We start from the raw sequence: 20,805 nt of genomic DNA on the forward strand, positions 1-20,805 counted from the left end.
CCTTTTCCAGCAGCAGCTGCCCAGATTATTATTTCTTAAAAGGCAAACAAAAGCCTATTTACCTCTCGCGCTGCTCCACCTGGCTCTCTTGCTTTAGTAGCCAGGCCCCATCTTAAATCTGTGATCTATTGTTCTTGCATGAGCACACTTCAAATGAAATACGGTCTGTGGTCTCCGTTCAGGGCGCAGCGGAAGCTGACACCAGGTAATGCAGTCAAGACCTTTCCTTATCACTGTATCAATTACCAACCGTACCCACTCATTGAAACAAAGCAGGTTCAAAGGGCTAAATCTCCGTGTCCTTCTGGCTTCTGAACGCTACACTGTACTTTAACGTGTTGTTTATTCCCTAGTAATCAATGTCACCAAATTCAAGAGCTTCGACCCCCCCCCCAGGTAAGAGTTTAGTGAGGCAGAAGAAGAGCAAAGAGTTGTCTTTGCAAAAGTGATTCATTCATGAGAGCTTTAATGGACTGGGTGGGTTTTAGAGGTAGACAGTGGGAATCTGCTTTCAATTAACTGTGTCTTATTTATGCCTCTTCCCAAACTGTCGCCACACAAGGCAAGTTGCCCCTCATAACTAAGTAACAGGATAATGTGCTACCTCCGGGAGAGGGGTTGGTAAAAAGCACACACTCCGGGTAATGCAAGTACACAATGCTCTAGGGAACACAGCAGATTTTAAACAAAATTGGGGTTTGATCATGTATTATGCTTGGAGTCTTTCCCCCTCCACACAGGAACACACAGTTTTATTCCTCAAACAACAGCAAGAGTCAGAGGAAAGCTTTTGAGCCATGCAAAGTTTAAAATGTTAGTTGTCAAGGCATGCAATTTTGCACTTTTCAAGCACCTTCCCCAAGGTTCCTCAGAATTTATATGTTTTTAAAATGGGCAGGATTTTCTGGGCCAGGTTCAGATGTAACAACAAACTATGGGTTGTTGTTACACAAACAAGCCAGCAAGAGCCTTGGACTTGTGTGCTTCCCCGTTCTCTTTGCATGAAATGGAAGGAGATCTAAAAGCGTCCATTCTTGTTGTGTTAAAACCACCATTTGTGGAAAGCCAGTATACCGAAACATAAATGGAGCAAATCAGTAGTTTTACTGAATCTTGGGCAGTAGAGGGGGGTTGCCTTATGAAAACCACACAACATCACAATATCTTTCCAACTGTGCTCTGGTGAATCCTGAGTTTCCTTAGAAGCTTACTGAGGTAGTGATGGTGGCAAATTTCTCGAAAAGAGTTTGCCCACCACTGATGACCTTTCCCGTGCAAATGAGCAGCTGTATGGGAGCATTATATTGCTAATAAGCCTAGCTAGCTCTCCATGAGATTTACTGTTCAATCTTGGAACGTGACCCAGGATCTACTACAACAAGGTTGGAAAATCTGTAGCCCTCCAGATTTATTTATTTATATGATTGATCTATTGCCGGGGAGGGGGGTTGAAATGAAGCACATAGAAAAAGCCCATGAAAGTAACACAAATCCCTGAATGACATATTAGTTGTTGGGAGCCAGTCAGCATAGTCACTGGGTTGGGGATGATGGGAGTTATACAATACACAATGTTTCCCAGCAGACAAGCCAACTTGGAATGGTCTCCATTAAGCTGCTAAACTTGAAAGTGTACAGGATGGAAGGCAGCTCAGGATACCAGATTTTGCTGCTTATAACTGCAAAATGCAATGACAGCTTTCCAAAAATCTGGGAGAGGTGGATAATGAAAAATATACCATGAGGCCTTTTGCATGACTAAGCACAGAACCATTAAACATGTAGTGATGAGTGTTCAAACTGAACTCACTCCAAAAATGCTTCTATCTGAAAGAGCATCACCAGACTCAACCAAAGACACTGCCACTTTCTCACCTTTCATTTCTTTCTTGCTTTCCCTCTTCCCCTGACCTCCAGTATCTGGCAAACACTGAGGAACAGTCACTTCATCACCACTTTTCCTGTCAAATAAGCCACTGGGCGAGTTCCTTCAACAGTTAGGATTCCATAATAATGCAAAATGAACTTCATGATTAGCAATACTCAAGGAGGATTGTGATCTCTTTTCTGCTTGCCTAATCCCTACTGCCCATTCCCGTCTTGTTTTCCGAACATATCTGGCAACTGGCTTATTAATTGCCGGTGTATCAGGTACTGTAATAGAACTATATTTGTATTTCCAGAAAAATTGAAATACGATCCAAATGTGGATGCCACGGGGAATATAAAGATGATTCACAGCACAGGGCATTCATAAAGTTAGGCATTCACAAGTATCAGATAGACAGCGTATGGAAATGTTCAGAAGAACTATAAGGAACTAGGAAAATAGGAGTGAATATATGAACTAGAATGAAAAGCAGTTCGTCTGGGTCCAGGTTAAGATAACCTCCTAAGACAAACCTTGGCTTTGCTCAGAAACAGCAGCAAAAAAATGAGCAAAGTTGCTGGGAGCTCCCCTTTGAGAACCCACATTTTTGCACTAATCCAAGGTTGGGCCTGAGGCAGCCCATAGCTCAATGGTCCTAGATTGGTCCCAAATTCTGGAAAGCCACCACCAGTCAACAAAGATCATACTGATCTGGAGGAACCAAAGGACTATCTCAGTGTAAGGCAGCTTCCCATATTCTTACTGGGTCACTTCAACGCCATACATTTAAAGCACTCTTACACCACTTGAACAGTTACAGCTTCCCCCAAAGAACCCTGGGAAACCTAGTTTGTTAAGGGTGCTGGGAACTGTGTGCAGGCTCTCCTAACAGTTCTCTGCACCCTTAACAAACTACAGTTCCTGTGATTTTATGGCAGAGGCCATGACTGTTCAAGTGGTATGAGAGTGCTTCAAATGGGAGCATTTTAGGTGCATCTCTGAAGCCTCCTGCCTAGATGTCTTTAGGCCTATATGCTGAACCTCATGTATAATCCCTTGAGCAGAAGGCATTCCAGGAACTACTCAAGTCCTATCCTACCATCACTGCCAACTTTTAGTTGATATACTTTTATTCAGGTTTTAGGCATTGCAGAAAGGTAAGGCAGGGCTGGACTTTCCTCCCAATCTTTCCCATCATTATAAAAAAAAAAAAACCAATTGCCTCTTCTCCTGGTTTCTCAGGCTTTGTTAGGAAGGAATCAAGTGTCTCGCTTTAGAAAAACCTGAAATATTGGAAACCCAAGCATGTGACAAAGTGTACCATGTGCTTAAACAGTTTGCTTCTCAATATTTGTTCCACATGCTTACAGCTTTTTGTTGTTCTACTGCAGAACAATGAAGAGGTGACAGTGAAACCTTTCAGCTGCAAGTCAAAATAAATGAAGGTTTTAGGGAGTCTCCGGAAAGGAAGAATGTGGTACCTCCAATTCCTTCTTGGTATGGTTTATTTAATTTGGAGCATTCCCATCTTTCCTTTCTCTCCAGAGCCTCTGCTTCCACTTCCGCTGCCATCCGCTCTTCTCCCCAGGGCAAATAATTAGGAAGCATTGGATGCCAGAAGGCTAGCTTTCTACTCATTGCAATGCAGTTCAAATTAAGTGCTTCCTTCTGGAATATCCTGGAATTAAAAGAGGAAGCTCTTTAATGGCGAAATGTATTAGACTGTGAAATAGACTCCTTGCTCCCCCAGGGCAGGGCCTGCTTAAGAAAGTTAAAGCTTGCTGGAAAAAATGTGCTTTAGGGAGCTACACTGAAGGCACAAAAGGCAAAGTTCCAAATGATGGGAGTAATTATTTTTTTAAAATCCACCGAGTTAGCTTGGAAATGAGATAGATAGAGAGATATACAGATAGATAGATGATAGATAGATAGATAGATAGATAGATAGATAGATAGATATGCACGTTCGATAACAGCCATCACATTGCAGTTTCACTGGTAGAAAGTTATGGGGCAGCTTTGTGCAATAAAGATTGGCAGCAGCAGCAACAACAAAAGCACAGAACCGAGGAAACTGCCTTATTCCAAATGGTCCATTTAATAGCCATTCAGGGTTTAAAACTTAAGATGTTACCAAGTCTACCTGGAGATACCAGAGGCTGAACCTGGGATCCTCTGCATGGCTAGTATGTGCTCTACCGCTGACCCACAGCTATTTCCCATTGCCTGGCCTGGTCAAAATTTGGCTTAGGTACGGAATGCAAAAGACGTAAATCACAAAACATGTAGATTGCCAGAAACAGTCCTCAAACTCTCCCAAAGACCTGCACACAACCTAGCTCTAGCTGCAACACTGTGGAAATGAAAGGTGCACACTTCCCATGCCCGGTGTCCTCGGAGATGCCCGATGGGAACAGCCAGTTGTACCACCTTCCCAGATTGAAGAACTGGGCCAAAACCAAGAAAATGAAATTTCAATAGGGACAAATGTATGGTTCTACACTTAGGCAGGAGGAATATCTGCCAGTAGTACCTGTGAAAAGGATCTAGAGGTCTTGCTAGACCACAAGCTTAACATGAGTCAACAATGTAATACAGCAGCAAACAAAGATCATGCTATTCTAGGCTGCATCAACAGAGGTATAGTCTCCAGGTCAAGGAAAGGCATAGTACTGCTCCATTCTGCCTTAGTCAGACCACACTGGGAATACTGTGTCCAGTTCTGGACACCAGATTTGAAGAAGAATCTTCAAGCTGGAATGTGTACAAAGAGGGTGACCAAGACGATCAAGAGTCTGGAAACCAAGCCTTACGAGGAATGGTTGAGGGAGCTGGGTACATTTAGCCTGGATAAGAGGTGACGGAGAAGAGATATGATAGCCATTTTCAAATAACAGATGGAAGATGGAGCAAACTTGTTCTTTCCTGTTCCAGAGGGTAGGACCAGAACCAATGGCTTCGTTACAAGAAAGGAGATTCCGACTAAACATCAGGAAGAACTTTCTGATGGTAAGAGCTGTTTGACAGTGGAATGGACCGCCTTGAAAGTGGTGGACTGTCCTTCATTTGAAGTTTTTAAGCAGAGGTTGGATAGACAACGGTCATGGATGGTTTAGTTGAGATTCCTGCATAGCAGGGAGTTGGAGCTCAGAGTCCCTTCCAACTCTACAATTCTATGATTCTATGAAATCTGTTTTGATGGACTGGAAACCAAACCACCTACTTTCCTATTATCTCCTTTGTAAGTTTCTCCTTAATGTTGTTGTTTTTTAAAAGAAAATAAAAAATAAAAACAACCCATTAGAGTAACAGAAGCAACTTTTTAATATCTGCTAAATATAATGTTTAATTAGTTTTCTAAATGCATATGCCATTAGCTAACCATTAGGGATAATGTACCCATCTTCCTTTGCAGAATCAGAGAAACCACTGATTTAGTTAGACAGATTCTGAAAGGTAATTTGGCAGAATAAGTGTATTTGTATCATGATTAACTGAACAAAGTTTTTTTTAATAAAAAAAACATTTCTGCTAGTGGCAAGGCGTCATTTATTCTGAAAGCTTTCTCTAATTCTACTGGCTCATTCATGCCATTTCAGACATTTTTTAAAAAAAAAATGGTGTCTCTGAAATACAGACTCTTCTGAAACTTCATTTAAAAGTACAGTTGTTGAGAAAATTCTTTGAGCAATATAAAGCAAACACCCAGAGACATATTTTGTAGGAACAAGGTGAGAAAGACACAAATCAGGAGTATTTAGAGCAGTGGTACTCAAAGGGTGTGGCAGGAGAGGATGGCAAGTGTGGCGGAAAGATTCAAGGGCAATCAAATAAACATTTGAACATATCAGCACAGTTATGGTATAGTGTAGTATTAGGCTAGGCCAGGCTAGGCTAGGGAGAAATTGATGAGATGAGTTTGTCTGTCTCAGATCCAACTTAATATAAATGAAATTGCCCAGCAAAAGCAAGCTCACACCTCCCATTGAGTTTCCATACATAGTTAAGGTAAACATGCAAGGGGCTTTTTAAAAATTATACTTTGGGAATGATTCCTGTAGCTACACTATTTTATACTTTCTGGATGTCCCGTGATCGTATTATAAAGTAATTGTGTGAAATGTTAAAAATCAAGCACTGCTAGGAGTTGCTTCTTTTTGTTTTCCAATATATTTCTTATCAATAAAAAAAACCTGCTGCGGCATGAGCAGATTTTTATTATGAAAGTGTGGCCCAGAGAAAAAAAGTCTGAGAACCACTGATTTAGAGAGTCTGGGGCAGATACCAACGTGCACTCCTACTAAACCCTTCCTCCAAAGGTCTGCAGGGTTCTGAAAGCACCACTGAGGCAAGAGGGAGAGACCAATTTCCTGATATTTCCCTAACCTCCTCCCACACTAATCCTCAAACTTGCCAGGCCTCTTAAGACAAACAGAAGGCATAAAATGCATTCTCTTCCCCCATCCCTTCCTCCTGTCATCCTACTCCATCCTGGAATAAGCTTTTTTAAATAAAAATAAAAAGGTTGCAGCAGTTTTAAGACTTCTAGGAGATAATAATGAGTTGGATCAAGACTAAGGACACAAAACAAGAGTTCCTGGAAGTATGCCTTGAGACCTAAGGACACAGCAGATCTCCTCTCTGCCTGCAGAGGTATCCAGCCTCTCAAGGCTCCCCTCTACAGGGGTAGAAAACTCTGCTGCCCTTGCCCACTTCACTGCTGGCACTTCAATGGCAGTAACATCTACGGAGTGAAACCTCCCATTCCCCCCACATCTGCCTGGAAGCGGGGAAGGCAGCAGACCAGCTCTGGAGCTGGCATAGTTGTGCCACTGCAAGTAGTGGGAGAAAATATAAAGGGAAAATACATGTCTGAAGGGGGGGGCAGAGGGAGAGAGAGGGAGACAGAAAGACAACAAGAAATCTTCCCTGCCAGCCTGAGCTTGGATTGGGCAGTTCTTCTGCTTGGTTTTTCTCTTCACTGTGCCCAAGGATTATTCTTAAATTAGCCTTCAGTTTGTCCTGTTGGTTTCGATGAGACTAAAGCATGACTAGCTTAGACTGAACCCAGCCCAGTCTCTGATCACAGAATGGAATAGCTAGCGGCCTTTCTAGATTCTACCATGGCTTCTGCTTGAGCACCCAAAGTGCAGATGGATGCAACTTTCAGCATCAAAAGTGATTAATACCTCCAGCACATTGTTTGGAAGGGCTTTTTGTTGTTAAGCTTTATCCTGTAATATTTGTACACAACAGATGCCATAATATCATTAGGAGATCATACGGTTGCAATCACAACTACTAACTGCCTGAATTAATAACAGTTTCAAATTAATGAAGCTTGGGGCATCATTGCCATCCTTCATAAACATACATTATGAATCTCTAAAAGTAAATTCCCATCAGTGGATCATTAACAGGGAAATACCATTTTTGAACCAATCAATAACATGAATCAGCTTTTCAAAAGGCACTTGTGCAGGTTTTATTCAAAGAAATAGAATACCAGACGGACAGAGCAGGTACCCTTATTAACCTCTTAATGCAGAACCATATCCAGGAAACTCTACCAGCCTTGCATTCAAACAGCCAGTACAGGCATCTGGAGCCACATTCCACACTTCCACCCCATGACTCAACCTGCACTCTCAGCAGCATCTCCTCCTCCTCCAAGCAGCCCCAGGTTTTCCTAGCTGGAAGCATCAAGGAAATCACTGCATGGGCTGTTTTCAGATTTTGCTTTGGCAGTGACTGCTCTTGCCTGTAGCTGGAAGAGATAACAGTAGGGAAAATCACAGATGAAGCCAGAGAGAGAGGAAAAGGAAAAGCAGTTCGTACAGCGAATGGCTTGTTTTCTCTGGCAAAGAAAAACTGTGGTGGCTAATAAATATGTATTTAAAAAAAAAAGAAAAACTGTGGTGGCTGCTAGGGTGAGTGGCTGGCAGCAGTGACAGGGAATCTCAACTTGCCAAAAGCACAAGGCTAGAAGAAGGCTCTCCAGCTGGAGAGCCTAGTCCTGGCAGAGCTGGAGACCAACCCAGGAGCAGAGAAGCTGCAGTGTGCATAGTATCTGGCTGCACTTATAGGGACTCTTAGCTGGTTGAGCCCTGTTGCAACATATTCTCTTTAGTTGCCTATGCTCACTGCTGGAACAAACAAACAACAGTCCAGAATAGCGATGTTCCTGTAGGGTGCTAAGGTACTCGAATGGATGAAGTTAAGGAACTAATGTGCAAACAAGTATAAGGTAACTAATGTGTAGACAAGCTTCAAATTGGCAAGTCAGCCAAAATAGTTTGCTTCTTCCTGACACTAATGCCCAAGCTCTGTACAGTATATGAATATTTAGATCACCCCATTGATTTTGGCATGTTATCTTTAAACAGTACTTAAGACTATGGTCTGGAATTTGAGACTCTTGGATTCACAAACTGAACCCAGTCTTCTAGGAGTGCATATGGTACAGTGGTACCTCAGGTTACATACGCTTCAGGTTACATATGCTTCAGATTACAGACTCCGCTAACCCAGAAATATTACCTCGGGTTAAGAACTTTGCTTCAGGATGAGAACAGAAATCGTGTTCCAGCATCGTGGCAGCAGCAGGAGGCCCCATCAGCTAAAGTGGTGCTTCAGGTTAAGAACAGTTTCAGGTTAAGAACGGACCTCCGGAACAAATCAAGTACTTAACCTGAGGTACCACTGTATTTAAAATTACATACACACAGGCTGGGTAGCATGCAGGCTGTTTAGCCACAATTCAGTATTTCTCATGACTGGATATATGTCCATACCTTATTTATTTAAGTTTATACAAACATCAAAGAGACAGATTATCTGCATTAACCTTTGGAGTTCAGATCTCTTTACTCCTACATTCTAGATCACTAGATACTGATTGAAGGTGGTATTTGTTTATGGATGAAAACAAATAGCAACTTGCTGAGAAATAAATGTGCTTGAGTGAAAAATTTACATAATATTGGGCATCTAGATTTATTCTATTATGGACTTGGAAGAGTTTTGCTTTCTACAATGTGACATTTCAGGGTGTTTTTTGGCTCACACAAAGTAAATCATATTCCCAGTTAAAACCTACAGCCCTTCTTGCAGCAGAAACTGTACCCAACAATAGTAACCACAGGCTAGGTCAGTGTCCACTAGGTCTTCTAAGGGTTTGGTATACAAATACTAGTTTCCACTTATCCTACCATAACCTAGTATGTAGATACAAGATTAATGCGAACCATCAGTCCATGTGACAAACCTAATTTAATAAAGTGGTCTGCCCTATCTATCATGTCCCACTGAATTCAGTATTTCACATAAAAGTGTTGGCTTTTCAATCTTCATATTTCTTGCCATCCAAGGGGATCTTTGGTCATAACAAAACTCATCAAGAGATACAGCAAAATAGGTAAGCGATAAAGGATTGGGGGCCGGAATTCTGAGAAGAAAACAGAGCGCAAGAGCATTATTTTCTCCCACCACCACAACAAAACTTGAAAAATTGTTTAAAACAATTGAGCCCAATCAGATCATGAGATCCCATTAAACTGGGAAGAGGGCCTTTTAAAAGTGAGGTGGTGGGACCCACCTGAGGCATGACAACCTAAGTATGAAACCAACATCTGATATTTTTATATTCTTTGGGTCTGCCCAGGTTTCTGCACTCTGTGCCCTACAGTGGGTTGGTTCTTCCCCATCACAACCAGGGATCCACATATCCCTTTCCCCATAGAAGCAGTTTATGTCCTGGGAGAAGGGCCCTGTGTCCCTGTTGGCTAAAGATACTGCATCTGCAGTGAGGAGCAGGGTTTTCACTGCCAATTGCTCCGAGGATACGGAACAACCAACCTTGTATGGTTCGGAACTCTGCTGTGCTTTTAAGCATTGCAGAAAGGATGCAAAGCCGGTCTCTTCAAAGTGCCTATGGCTCTTGAACAAGCTTCTAGATCTTTACTGCCATATTGTTGTTGCTGGAAAAGAGTATCGTTTTTCTTTAACGGAACATTGTTTATGAGACTGTGATCTTAGATTATGTGATATTATGACTGGTATTGGTTTACTGTTTAACTTTGTTAGAAGTTGCCTCCAGTCTTGGAGAAGAAAGAAACAAGTGCTTGAAACAAACATCCCCATCATTATCAATGCCATTTAAAGGAAGTCAACTGTGTGTCCAAAGTCCATTTTCTCTGCCTTTAAAGTGCAGGTCATAACCCAAGCGAAAATTCCAAAACAGTTTGCCACAAGGGAAATGCAAGTGTACTGAAACAGTGATTTTAATCACTTACAGATGATGTGACTTCAAGGCACCCAGCTACCCACAAAAGAGGCTGCCTGCTGTAACTCTGCACGAAACCAAGTTCTGGCCTTCTAAGAACAGTGACTCATGCAGAAACACTGGGGTTGGACTCATCTGAAGGAAGGTTATTCTTACTCCAACACATTTAAGTCGTTTAAAGGAGTAAAGATCATGAAGCGTGCCTCCAATTTTAACTGAGGAATATAAGTGTGCCACACACCTGACAATTCCAGACCTGCATGTTAGAATCAAGCCTCCAACTAAAACCATAAAAAACAAGGGATGATTTAGTGCACACAGTGGGGAAGGGATGAGAGGCTTATCCCTACCACCGTGAAGGCTTTTGCCCAGCCATCATTTTGCCAACTGGAGCTCCAAGAACAGAAGAAGCCTTTGCCAGGGGAAAATGTGGCTATTTGGGGAAGAGAGAACACAGGCAAGCAAAGAGTTCAACTCTCACTACCATTCATGCTGCATTTTTAATTGCCCTCTGTCCTGCCCCCGTTTTTAAGAATTCACTGCAAGTCCTATCAAGTCATGCAGTCACTGCAGCTAGTTTGTTCCTCAGCTTGCAGGAAAAGTGCAGTAATGATTGACTTACACCAAGACTGGGGAACCTGTGGCCTTCCAGATATCACAGGACTAAAATTCCAATCATCCCCAACTACTGGTCACGCTGGTGAGGGCTGATGGGCACTGGAGGGTTCTCCACCTTAAACTCCAAAGGACGTCACACATTTCCATGAGCCTCCTCTTACCAAACCGGACTGACATCTCAAACAAAACAAAAAACCCACCCTGTATCCACTTTTAACCTGGCCCTTGACTTTACCAGTGAACTGACTTTACTGTCTGCTCTCATTACCATTTCCCAGAAGTGGAGATTATAATATATGTTAGGCTCTTTCTTTCTTCCAGCATGGGGGGGGGGGAGAGAGATGACATTGAGAGAGACCATTTAAAAAGGGATTTGTTCAGCTAAAAGAAGCTAAGGACACACGGCACTCGTGCATTCAGCACTCTGTAATGCGGTTTGAAAACATGCGTTGTCTAGGTTGTCACCCTGACTGACAAACGGCTTTCTCCTCCATTAATATTCACAGGGGATGCTTCTTTTTAGCATCATGTGTAAAAACAGCCTGGCACTTTTCAAAATGGTCTGCAAATAAACCACTTGATGCCAAACTGCTGAATATAGATGTGGACCAGATCAGATCATGTAAGCCAAGATCATCAAGATCTAAGCAAAAAATTCCCTTCATCCAGAGGAATTCCTTTCCTGTTAAAATTAAAAGAAACTTTGCATGCAACCCATAAGTAACCAGAATCTCCTAGGATATTTAGCCATGGGGTAGAGTGGGGGAACAGTATCACCACATCAGTAATACAGTCCAATATTGAACAGAGGATATACTTACTAAATTAATCCATATTAGTATAATGAATTAAAAGCATTCTGTAGCACAAAGCAAGCATAACTGGCAATACATGGCCTTGTGGAATGACTGTGTAAGGAGAATTCCAGTTGCAAGTAAAGAACCAATATTTTACAGTACAGCAGAGATTTAACTATATGTCACTGGTATGTTTATGAAGTTATACATAGTTTAGTTTTCATCACAAAAGCAAATAATTTAAAAAAGAAATTAAAAGCATTCCACACAATGGCTATTTCTGTCTTCCAACTTTAACAAAGGAAGACCTATACAATGTGTGTTTTATACGATCAATAGCTGTTATTATGAATCCCTACTGCAGAAAAAGTTTATTACTAAATCGAACATGTCTCCAGAATACTCAGTGGCTATAGGTCTTGTTTGTACCTAAAGCTATGAAGGGAAAGCTTAGTCTGAACCTGAGCCCTATCTATAGTTGCTGCAGCCTGAAACAATACGCCAGCTGAAACACAGCTTTTCTTCAAAATTCACATATATGCTGTGCTGTTCACCAACCAAATAATATTTAGGAAAATGCCTAAAAGAGGGGAAGGGTGCACAAAATAAATATATTGGTTAAGTTAATACACAGATGTGTATTAGTGGAAACTGCTTGCAAAACTGTGTGTTAGTCAAAACTACATATAAAACGTGTGTTAAAAGAAAGCTACTAAAATGCTAAAAAAAATATGATGGGGATCTTTAAAAAAAAGTAACAAATTGCAGCAAAATTCAGAGAACTGAATTTAAGATTGGCCATTATTCACTCAGGATTTAGCACAAGGAAATTAATAAGCAGTTTCGGTAGCTTTTCCCCCCAACTTGGTTTTGACCCAATGGTGGGCTGTTGACTTTAACACCAATGATTCCTGGTCCACCAACTGGTTAATTTAAATTAGGGGTGGGGAACCTCCAGCCTGGGGCTAAATTTGGCCCAATGTGGCCCTCAATAACTCCCTATGTGGCCCTTGGGACTCTTCCCAGTCCACGCCTCCTTCTGAGGCCACAGCCCTTCCCGGTACTATTCAACACCCTCCTCAAATGCCTTGAACTGTGCCTGGTTGCCTGAATGGAGGATGATGATGTGCATAGGAACTTCTAGTTTTTGTGGTGCTGGAATGTACAAAGTACAAATGCAAGATTCATATTTGTGTCCCCACACCTCATTTTTATCAACTCTGGTCCTGCCCACCAATAGGATCTGGCTCCCCATAAGGTTGCCCATAAGGTAACTGTGGTCCTCAGGCTGAAAAAGATTCCCCACCTCCGTAGGTGAAAAGCCTTATTCACAGTAGAACAATATCTGCCTATAGTAATTCTTCTATAGGGGTGGGGAACCTCATAGGAAACCTTCCAGGTGCAGAGGCCACATCCCAGAGGTAGGTAGGGCCAAGGGCAAAAGTAGACAACAAGTGTGACTCCCACCATTGCAAAATAGGCTAGATTCAGGCAACACAAAAGTCAGAAGTATCAACACACACCCCTCCATCCTGTTGAGGCAAGCAAGCAGTACAGTGGTACCTCGGGTTAAGAACTTAATTCGTTCTGGAGGTCCGTTCTTAACCTGAAACTGTTCTTAACCTGAAGCACCACTTTAGCTAAGGGGGCCTCCCACTGCCACTGCGCCGCCGCCACACGATTTCTGTTCTCATCCTGAAGCAAAGTTCTTAACCCGAGCTACTATTTCTGGGTTAGCGGAGTCTGTAACCTGAAGCGTCTGTAACCCGAGGTACCACTGTATCACCACAGCTTGCCTTCTCTGGGCAGGAATCTCTGGAAGGAGCAACAGTGAATCACGGGAGCCCAGAGAGCAGTCTATAGTGGTGCAGTCCAGGCAAGTGAAAAGCTGTCCTGAAATGCTAGCGACTATGAATAAACCAAAGATGCATTACAATCCGAGCGCAAGCCATATTTCTTTTCTCTAACCTTCAGTATGGATTAGAGATAAAGGCTTTTTGTCTTACTCGTAGCAGTCTAAGATTTCATTGTTCTATAAAAATAATAATGAGCTCATGACTAATACCTGACGGTCCATAAATTAAATAAATAAAAACATCCCAACAAAAAAACATAAAAAGATCAGGCGTACATGTTCACCATCATTTTTCCACATCAAATATTAATTTTACAGTGGTACCTCGGGTTAAGTACTTAATTCGTTCTGGAGGTCCGTACTTAACCTGAAACTGTTCTTAACCTGAAGCACCACTTTAGCTAATGGGGCCTCCTGCTGCTGCCGGGCCGCCGGAGCACGATTTCTGTTCTCATCCTGAAGCAAAGTTCTTAACCTGAAGCACTATTTCTGGGTTAGTGGAGTCTGTAACCTGAAGCGCATGTAACCTGAAGCATATGTAACCCGAGGTACCACTGTATTTATAAAGCATGGTGTGTGGAGGGGGCGGGGCGTGTGTGTGTGTGCAATCCTGCAGTTGACATTTGGCTGGCTTAGTTACCAAGTGGCATAAGTGCCATTGCCACCGGTGGAGAGGAAGGCCCACTGTCAGGGTACCACCTATGTCCTCTGCCAACAGTGTGGGCCAAAACAGGACATTCCTTGTGGGTGTCAGGGCAAGTTCCATGAATAATGCCAAGGATTCTAAGCTGCCACCACGTGCTCCCAAACGGGCATCAAAGCTATGCCAGCCCTGGGACTGGCCTACTTCTCGCCCTTTGTGAAAGAAACAGAAATGGGAACAGCAGCTGCACCACTACCTCCTGCCCATGGCACGGCTAGTCAGCAGGACTTTGGGTGTGTTGGCTACTCAGCCACACACAACAGAACTGCTCTTTGTTACATGCTTCTCTGCATATGATGAAAACATCCATCAAAGCGAAACGATTTAAAACCTGTGTGGCCCAGAGCCTGCAGCAGCAAAATTCCCATTTGGAATCCGTCATCTCTGAAGTACTTCTCAAATAAAAAATGCTATAACTTCCCAATGAAAAGGGCACACACACAAAATTTGTCGTACTTATGAGTTCCATAAGGAGGGCATCCCAAACTCTGAAACCATTGCCCTGTGCCCTCATTGTTCCAACATCAGTCGAAGAGAGTATGCGGGGGGGGGGGCCTGGCCAGCCCAAGACATGCTGGTATCTGAGGCAGAACAGCAAATGAAACCCCCTGCCTCGTGCACCATCAAATCGGGGTGCATTAAGTATCAAGGCTGGCCAGGTTATTTTAGCACCCAAGACACAAAGCATTACAAGCAGCTCTCCCTGGGATTAAAAAATACAATACATTTGTTGCCCGTTCGCAATTCCCAAAATCAGCTGTCTGAAGGCAGCCACCTCACTCTATGTAACAGGAGGGCTGGCACTCTCAGCAGCTGATTGTGGAGGTATATATGGGGGAAATGCTCTGTAAAGCAGGGGTTTGCGGTCCACCAGTGATCTGCATGCCTCATTCAGGTGGTCCATTGTTGTCTGCCTGTGAAGAACAGCAGGAGCAGTGGCTGTGAACAGTTGGCGCAGTGCATTAAATATTCACATTGATTTTAATTGTATTTTTACTGCTTCTATTAGTTTTCATATGTGTATTTTATTATTTGCTGAATCCAAACTGCAACACAATAAAATATAATAAAACAAACAAACAAAAAACACACCCTAGCACAGCACATTACATTACAATTGCTACAGAAGGCAAAAAACCAACCAACCACCATTAAGGGGTCTATCAAGACCCTCAGCAATTCTCAAGCGGTCCATGGGGGGAGGGGAGTTTGGGAATCACTGCCCTGAAGTACAGTACACACATAAGGCGGAAGCACTTTTTACTTTTTAGAGGTACATCTAAATTAACCCAAATATGACAAGTCGGTGTTTTGAAAACACCTACACCCCACAGGCACACTCAGAGACAGGGATTGGGGGCATGCACAGAGGGAAATGCAGCTTGGCTACTGGGTAGCAGGGGAAATGGCCCTACCTAATTGGTCAAAGATCGATAAATCTGGGCAGCTTTCAAAATTCATCCAGAAGTCTACAGTACTTTCCCATTACCTATGTGGATATTTCAGAAACATAAATAGGAGCTGGTGTCACACCTCTTTCAGACTTCATTTCTCCCACACAATAGGCACCTTTTGTGCTAGACACCCTGCATTCCTAATTAACATTGTCCTAATAAGCATCTGCAGCTATGTTGACTCAAAAATTTTAAATGGCATTAGTCATCTACTGAGGCCCACAAGCGGAAAATGTGCACCTAAGGAAACTAACTTTGTTACTTTGCTGAGGAAGAGGGTCCTTCCAGTGGCAAGTTTGTTTTCAAGCCTCATGAGGAAGGAGGCAAGAGTCTCGCATGTGAGACAAGAGCAGGAATTGGACTTCAGCCCCACTTTAGAATGTTATCTCCTGACATTGACTCTTAACACTCGTTCATGATGCTTTTGAACAGAATAAATATTTAGTCAATGAGATAAATAAAATGATTAGCAGATTTCAGTTCACATGAAGCTCAACTAAGATAACGAGGAGAAAAGACGGTTAGATAAAAAGACTCAGCTATGCCTCCTGTTGCACCCACAACCTATATTTGGTATTTAAGGATCAATCAGCTTCGGTGAATAAGGAAGGAGGAAGCTGAGCAGCATTTGCAAATGCTCACTAAAAGGAAGTTCAGAACTGGCAAGCATTCAAATATAAATGTGCTGCATCCTGCAGTTCTCTAGAACAACCTCTGGTCCTATACAAACCAGTGTAGTGGGGAGTTCTCCTGTGCAATGCCACCTCCCATATGTTGGGGTTTGTAGTTAATTAAGCTACTGAAATGAATGTGAGCTGCAAGCTCCTGCACATTTAGATACTGGTTAAACAGAAGAACTTTCCCTTGTATTGTTCCCTTTATTGCAATTTTCGCCATTGACCATTGGTATTTTTTGCCAGATCTCCTACACCTCCAATTCCAGCCCCCATACAGGAAAATCTGTGTTCTTTTCCTTTCTATCTAGATCTTCATTCAGCATGGCACATGCTGCTAGACAGGTGTTAAGTTACATGGGGGCAGCATTACCCAGCACACAAATACAGCAGTGGGCACATCTGTAGCTGCTAAATTTCTGCTTCTCATACGCACAAGCTCTGAAAGAGAAAAAAGTTCTGACATACACACACCCCAATTCACAAGCGGCACAATCCAGATTCACAAGCATTCACAGCATCACTTCTGAAACAACCCTTCTAGCGGTTTTCCATTTGTTAAAACCAATAGCCCAATTCTGCAGCCAATTCTGCGCACATTTGCCAAGAAGCAAGTTCCATTGAATTCAATGGGACTTAATCTCAGGTCACTTCCACAGTATTGTCATCTAAGAAGCTTTGATATTTAAAGCAGATGGGCTATTTTTGAAAATGTGTTTCTGTTCCTCATCCAGTATGCAGATGCTAAGAACATAAAAGCATAAAGGTTACAAACATTAAAGAAGTAAAGAAGGTGGAAAATTAATGTTAAAGGGAGAAACATATTCAGTTTCTGGATTAGCATTTGCACTAAACCATATTCAGTTTAAAGGAGGAGACCTAAAAGCAGCTTCCAAATTAATGTGTGATAAATATGATGCAGCATTTTACAGTGAAACATCAGTTTCCAAAACATGAACATGTGTATTCAAAAAATACAACACTGTACTGCTGGGGGGGGAGGATTTTGAGAGAATGATAATATACTGTCCTTCCCTCTCTCCTCCTTCCATTTCCACCCATACCATCAATATTTAGATTGTAAGCTCCTATGGGCAGGGACCTGTCTAATACAAAGAGGCATAGCCTAAGCAAAAATCTCTATTAAACACATTTCTGAAAACATTCAGTACACTTTTGAGTATAAAGAGAAAACAGGGCTTTAAAATGTTTGCATTCTATCGATTTTGACCTTGATGTTATGGTTTCAAGCTACAAACACCAACTGAAGAGACACAGAAGTTTAGATTGAATGATGGACTTAAGGAAGATCTGAAATAGGGTAAGGGGCCCCGGGTATTCTTAAGAAATGTGTAAGGCAGAAGAAGAAAAGGCTTGTGTAAGTCAATCAGTGCTTCCAAGACTCAAACCAAAAACCTCCTTTTTTCACTGTTTTTAACTGATGGCTATTTAAAACCACTGTGAACTGGCTTAAAATTATTAATCACGACCCAGCATTCGGCAAACGATCCTCCTCTAGATCAGCCACTGATGTCTACCTGAAAAAAGGTATTCCTTTGTTTTGGCTTTTGTTATTTTGAATGGTTTAAAGGGGACCCTCACCCCGGGAGAGTGCGAACAAGTTTCTTTACAACACACAAACTTTGATTTATTCACGTAAACATCAGAAACGCTTTGGCAAACACGGCCAGATGGAGGGGAGGAAGATAATGGCTTTTTCTGTTTGCCTTAGAAACTAAACAGCTGCGGGAAGCATCATCTGTGCGGCGAGCCAATAACTTTTCATCTTGTAGGCTCTTCCATTTATCAACCTGAAGCCAATTTAATTTGATGATGGTGGGGAGAGAGAAAGATGTTTTTTTAAAAAAGATCTTTCATAAACTTTTAAAAAGTCATTCCCCCTTTTTGCATCTTGATTTGTTTGAAATCAGGGTTTATACACAAGAATGATGAGATTGTAAAAAGAAAAAGAAATAAAAGAGTAAATCAAGAGCTAAAGATCACAGGCATATTAAGGGGTGGGGTCGTTTCGGAGCACAGTCTGTCATCACCAGGATGGGTGATCCGAGTAAAAGTTAAGCATTTTAAGACTGCAATCCGAAACACATTTCCCAAGACATAAGCCCCCTTCCCTAATACAGAGGGCCTTATTTCCAAATAAACACACACGAAGTCTGCAGTCCTATGCCTACTCACTCAGGAGTAAGCCCCACTGAACTCCCTGGGACGCACAACTCAATCCTATGTTTCTTCGGAAGTGGCACTTAGTTCAATGGGGCTTACTCCCGAGCAAGTGAGCTTCTTAGATTGGCTTCCTTAGACACGAGTAAACATGCGTAAAACGGGGCTGCAATACCCTCACGGATCTCAGCAGAGTAAAGCCGAGCAGGTGCTCAACGCTCTGCACAGAAATCCACGGGACGAGGAGCCAGCTGCACGTTTACAAGGAAACGCATCTCACTGAGAGTATATTCAATTACTGTAATGCGTTAACTTTGGCTGAATCGTGCCCTAAACCAGTGCGAAGAGGGTTTCCCCATCGGATCTACTTACCCTCGCATAAGACGACGACACTTAACGCCCAACGGGCTAAAGGCATCTTTCCCCCTCGCAATAATCCCATCGCCTCTCCTAACTTCTTCGACGGCAGGGAAAAAGTCTTGGCAAGGCGCTCTGGAGTTCAAACGTGCACGAGATAAGATAGTTCTCCGCGCTCCCTACAAAGCAGGCGCCTGGGTCTTGGGTGGGGAGACAACAGTCCGCTCCTCAGTCAGGTCGCCCCATCCTCCGAAGGGTCTCCAGATCCCTTGCGGCTGCCAAACGCCAACAAAACCAAGGGCTCGACTGAAAGGGGGGGTTCCCGTCTGCTCCTGCCGGCCCGGGTCGCGAAGAGCCGCACTTAGGGCGCCTCCCAGGTCTCTACTCTCCCCAGAAATCGAAAGAGAGGTAGAGACCCAGAAGCGCGCAGGGACGAGGCGGATTCAGCCCACCTGCCTAGGCAGCACTGGCTCAACTCCCGTTGGTCTTTAGCCGCCCATCGGAGTCTACAGGGTGCTTCTTCATTGAATCTGGAACAGAGGGTGAGGGGGAGAGAGAGATTTGAGCGGGTCCAGACCGTGGTGGGGGGAAAAGTGGAAATTAAGATCTGCTCCGTTTGCTTCCAAGGCGGCTGGCGCGCTCAGGAACTGCACGGCTGCATTGATCTTCTCCAAGTGCACTTTGCAGCGCCCCCTCCCAGGCGAAGGGGGAAAGGATGCCGCTCCGACGCCTCCCTCCAGCCGGGAATGGAAGGAGTTCAGTCGCTCTGCTCCGCAAGATCTAAGAGCAGCTCGGCTTTTGTGCTGAGCGAGGGGCGGTGGTGCTGCTGGCTGCCGCCTGGGGTGGTCTGGGCCAGCTGGGAACTTGCCTGGGTCCTTGCGGCGGAGCTGCCGTGCGCCTAATGAGGCTGCTGGCAGGCAGGCACAGAGCGAGCGAGCGGGCAGGGCTGTTCCCCCTCCTCGCGGTGGAGCTGCTGCGCGGATGGCTCGGTCCAGGCAGCAAATGGACAAGCCGCTCTCTTTCTCCCCCCACCCCAAGTTAACGAACAAATTGCAGCAGCGGGGGGGGGGGGAGGAGTGTGAAACTGATCAGGGGGCAGGGCGCCTGACTGCAGAGGCAGGAAGGGACCCACCGAAAGGGGGCCGAAAAAGAAAAAACGGGGGGAGGGATCAAATCTCAAGAAAGGAGGGCAGAGTCAAGGGGAAGCTCAGGACCACTTTGCTACAGGTGCTGCTGCTGCTGCTGCTGCTGCAAACTCCAGGTGTAGGAAGTTTGGGCGAGGGCGCCTAATGCAAAAGACCAGCATTTGGAAACGCAACTGGTCCTTGCATAATTTGCGCAACGTTTTAAAAACGAAAGCACCCAACAGTTTGGAGATGGGGCTGCATCCAAACAGCCTCCAGGCGCAGAGGCCGGGGACGCCGTCATCTGCTCCCTTCCCCGGGCTTGGTTGCAAGATAGCAGAAGCAGAAGCAGAGTGGAAGGCTTGGCTCTTGAAAAATGGCCGGAGGGGTTGGGGCAAGCCCAGAGCGGGGTGCGGAAGATTGGGCCTGCAAAATCGAGGCAAAAAGTAGGGATGGGGTTGAACCGGGAGGACATCCAAACAAACATGCAGAAACGAGTTACCAAAAGATCTGGAGCAGGGCAGCGGGGCGGGGAAGAGAGGTGATAAAGCAACAGCAGCCTGTCCTCTGTAACTACATCTTAATACGAAGGTACCGATTTCAGAATAGTAACTTGCCCCGCCCTGGATACATTAAACATGCTGAATAATTAATTGCTGGGGAAACAGATATTTTTGTCTGATGGTGAGAGGATGCTTAAGGGTAGGCAAGCTACCTGGCAGATGCCCAAAGTAGCCTAGAATGTATGCCTGCAGCTGCTGCTTATTAGTGTAACACCACTTTTGAACCACAAATGAAGGGGGGGACTTTGCTCAACCTATTAGCTTTCCCAGCAAGCCATCAATACTCAGCTAAAAGCCCCAGCAAACGTTGCATGCATTGCGGAAT

The 20,805-nt window shown here is 43.7% G+C and overlaps 1 protein-coding gene and 1 long non-coding RNA gene across 13 annotated transcripts in view; one reads left to right on the top strand and one right to left on the bottom strand.

Annotated features, from left to right (window-relative positions):
- The window catches only part of RET (ret proto-oncogene), a 123,748-nt gene that overhangs the window by 78,158 nt on the left and 24,785 nt on the right, over window positions 1–20,805 (bottom strand). For 4 of the 8 annotated variants that reach the window (XM_083614587.1, XM_083614588.1, XM_083614584.1 and 1 more), the window contains 2 exons: window positions 18,809–19,323; window positions 3,352–3,548 (listed from right to left, as the gene is read on the bottom strand). The exons of 2 other annotated variants lie outside the window; for them this stretch is intronic. In XM_083614587.1, the coding sequence (XP_083470713.1) occupies window positions 3,352–3,548; window positions 18,809–18,816 (205 nt within the window). In that variant the 5' untranslated portion in view covers window positions 18,817–19,323. Of the gene's footprint in view, window positions 1–3,351; window positions 3,549–18,808; window positions 19,766–20,805 lie in introns of those variants that run through there. 2 more of the 8 variants (XM_083614590.1, XM_083614591.1) reach the window with 2 other exon arrangements.
- LOC310763012 overlaps window positions 1–20,805 on the top strand; it is a 37,286-nt gene that overhangs the window by 8,945 nt on the left and 7,536 nt on the right. Inside the window, exons 2-4 of one of the 5 annotated variants that reach the window (XR_014548363.1) lie at window positions 10,167–10,299; window positions 11,279–11,394; window positions 13,379–13,510. This is a non-coding gene — a long non-coding RNA (uncharacterized lncRNA). Of the gene's footprint in view, window positions 1–10,166; window positions 10,395–11,278; window positions 11,395–13,360; window positions 13,511–20,805 lie in introns of those variants that run through there. The other 4 variants (XR_014548364.1, XR_014548365.1, XR_014548362.1 and 1 more) reach the window with 4 other exon arrangements.

Source organism: Podarcis filfolensis (assembly GCF_964270895.1).
Source record: "Podarcis filfolensis genome assembly, chromosome: 5".
Taxonomy (NCBI): Eukaryota; Metazoa; Chordata; class Lepidosauria; order Squamata; family Lacertidae; genus Podarcis; species Podarcis filfolensis.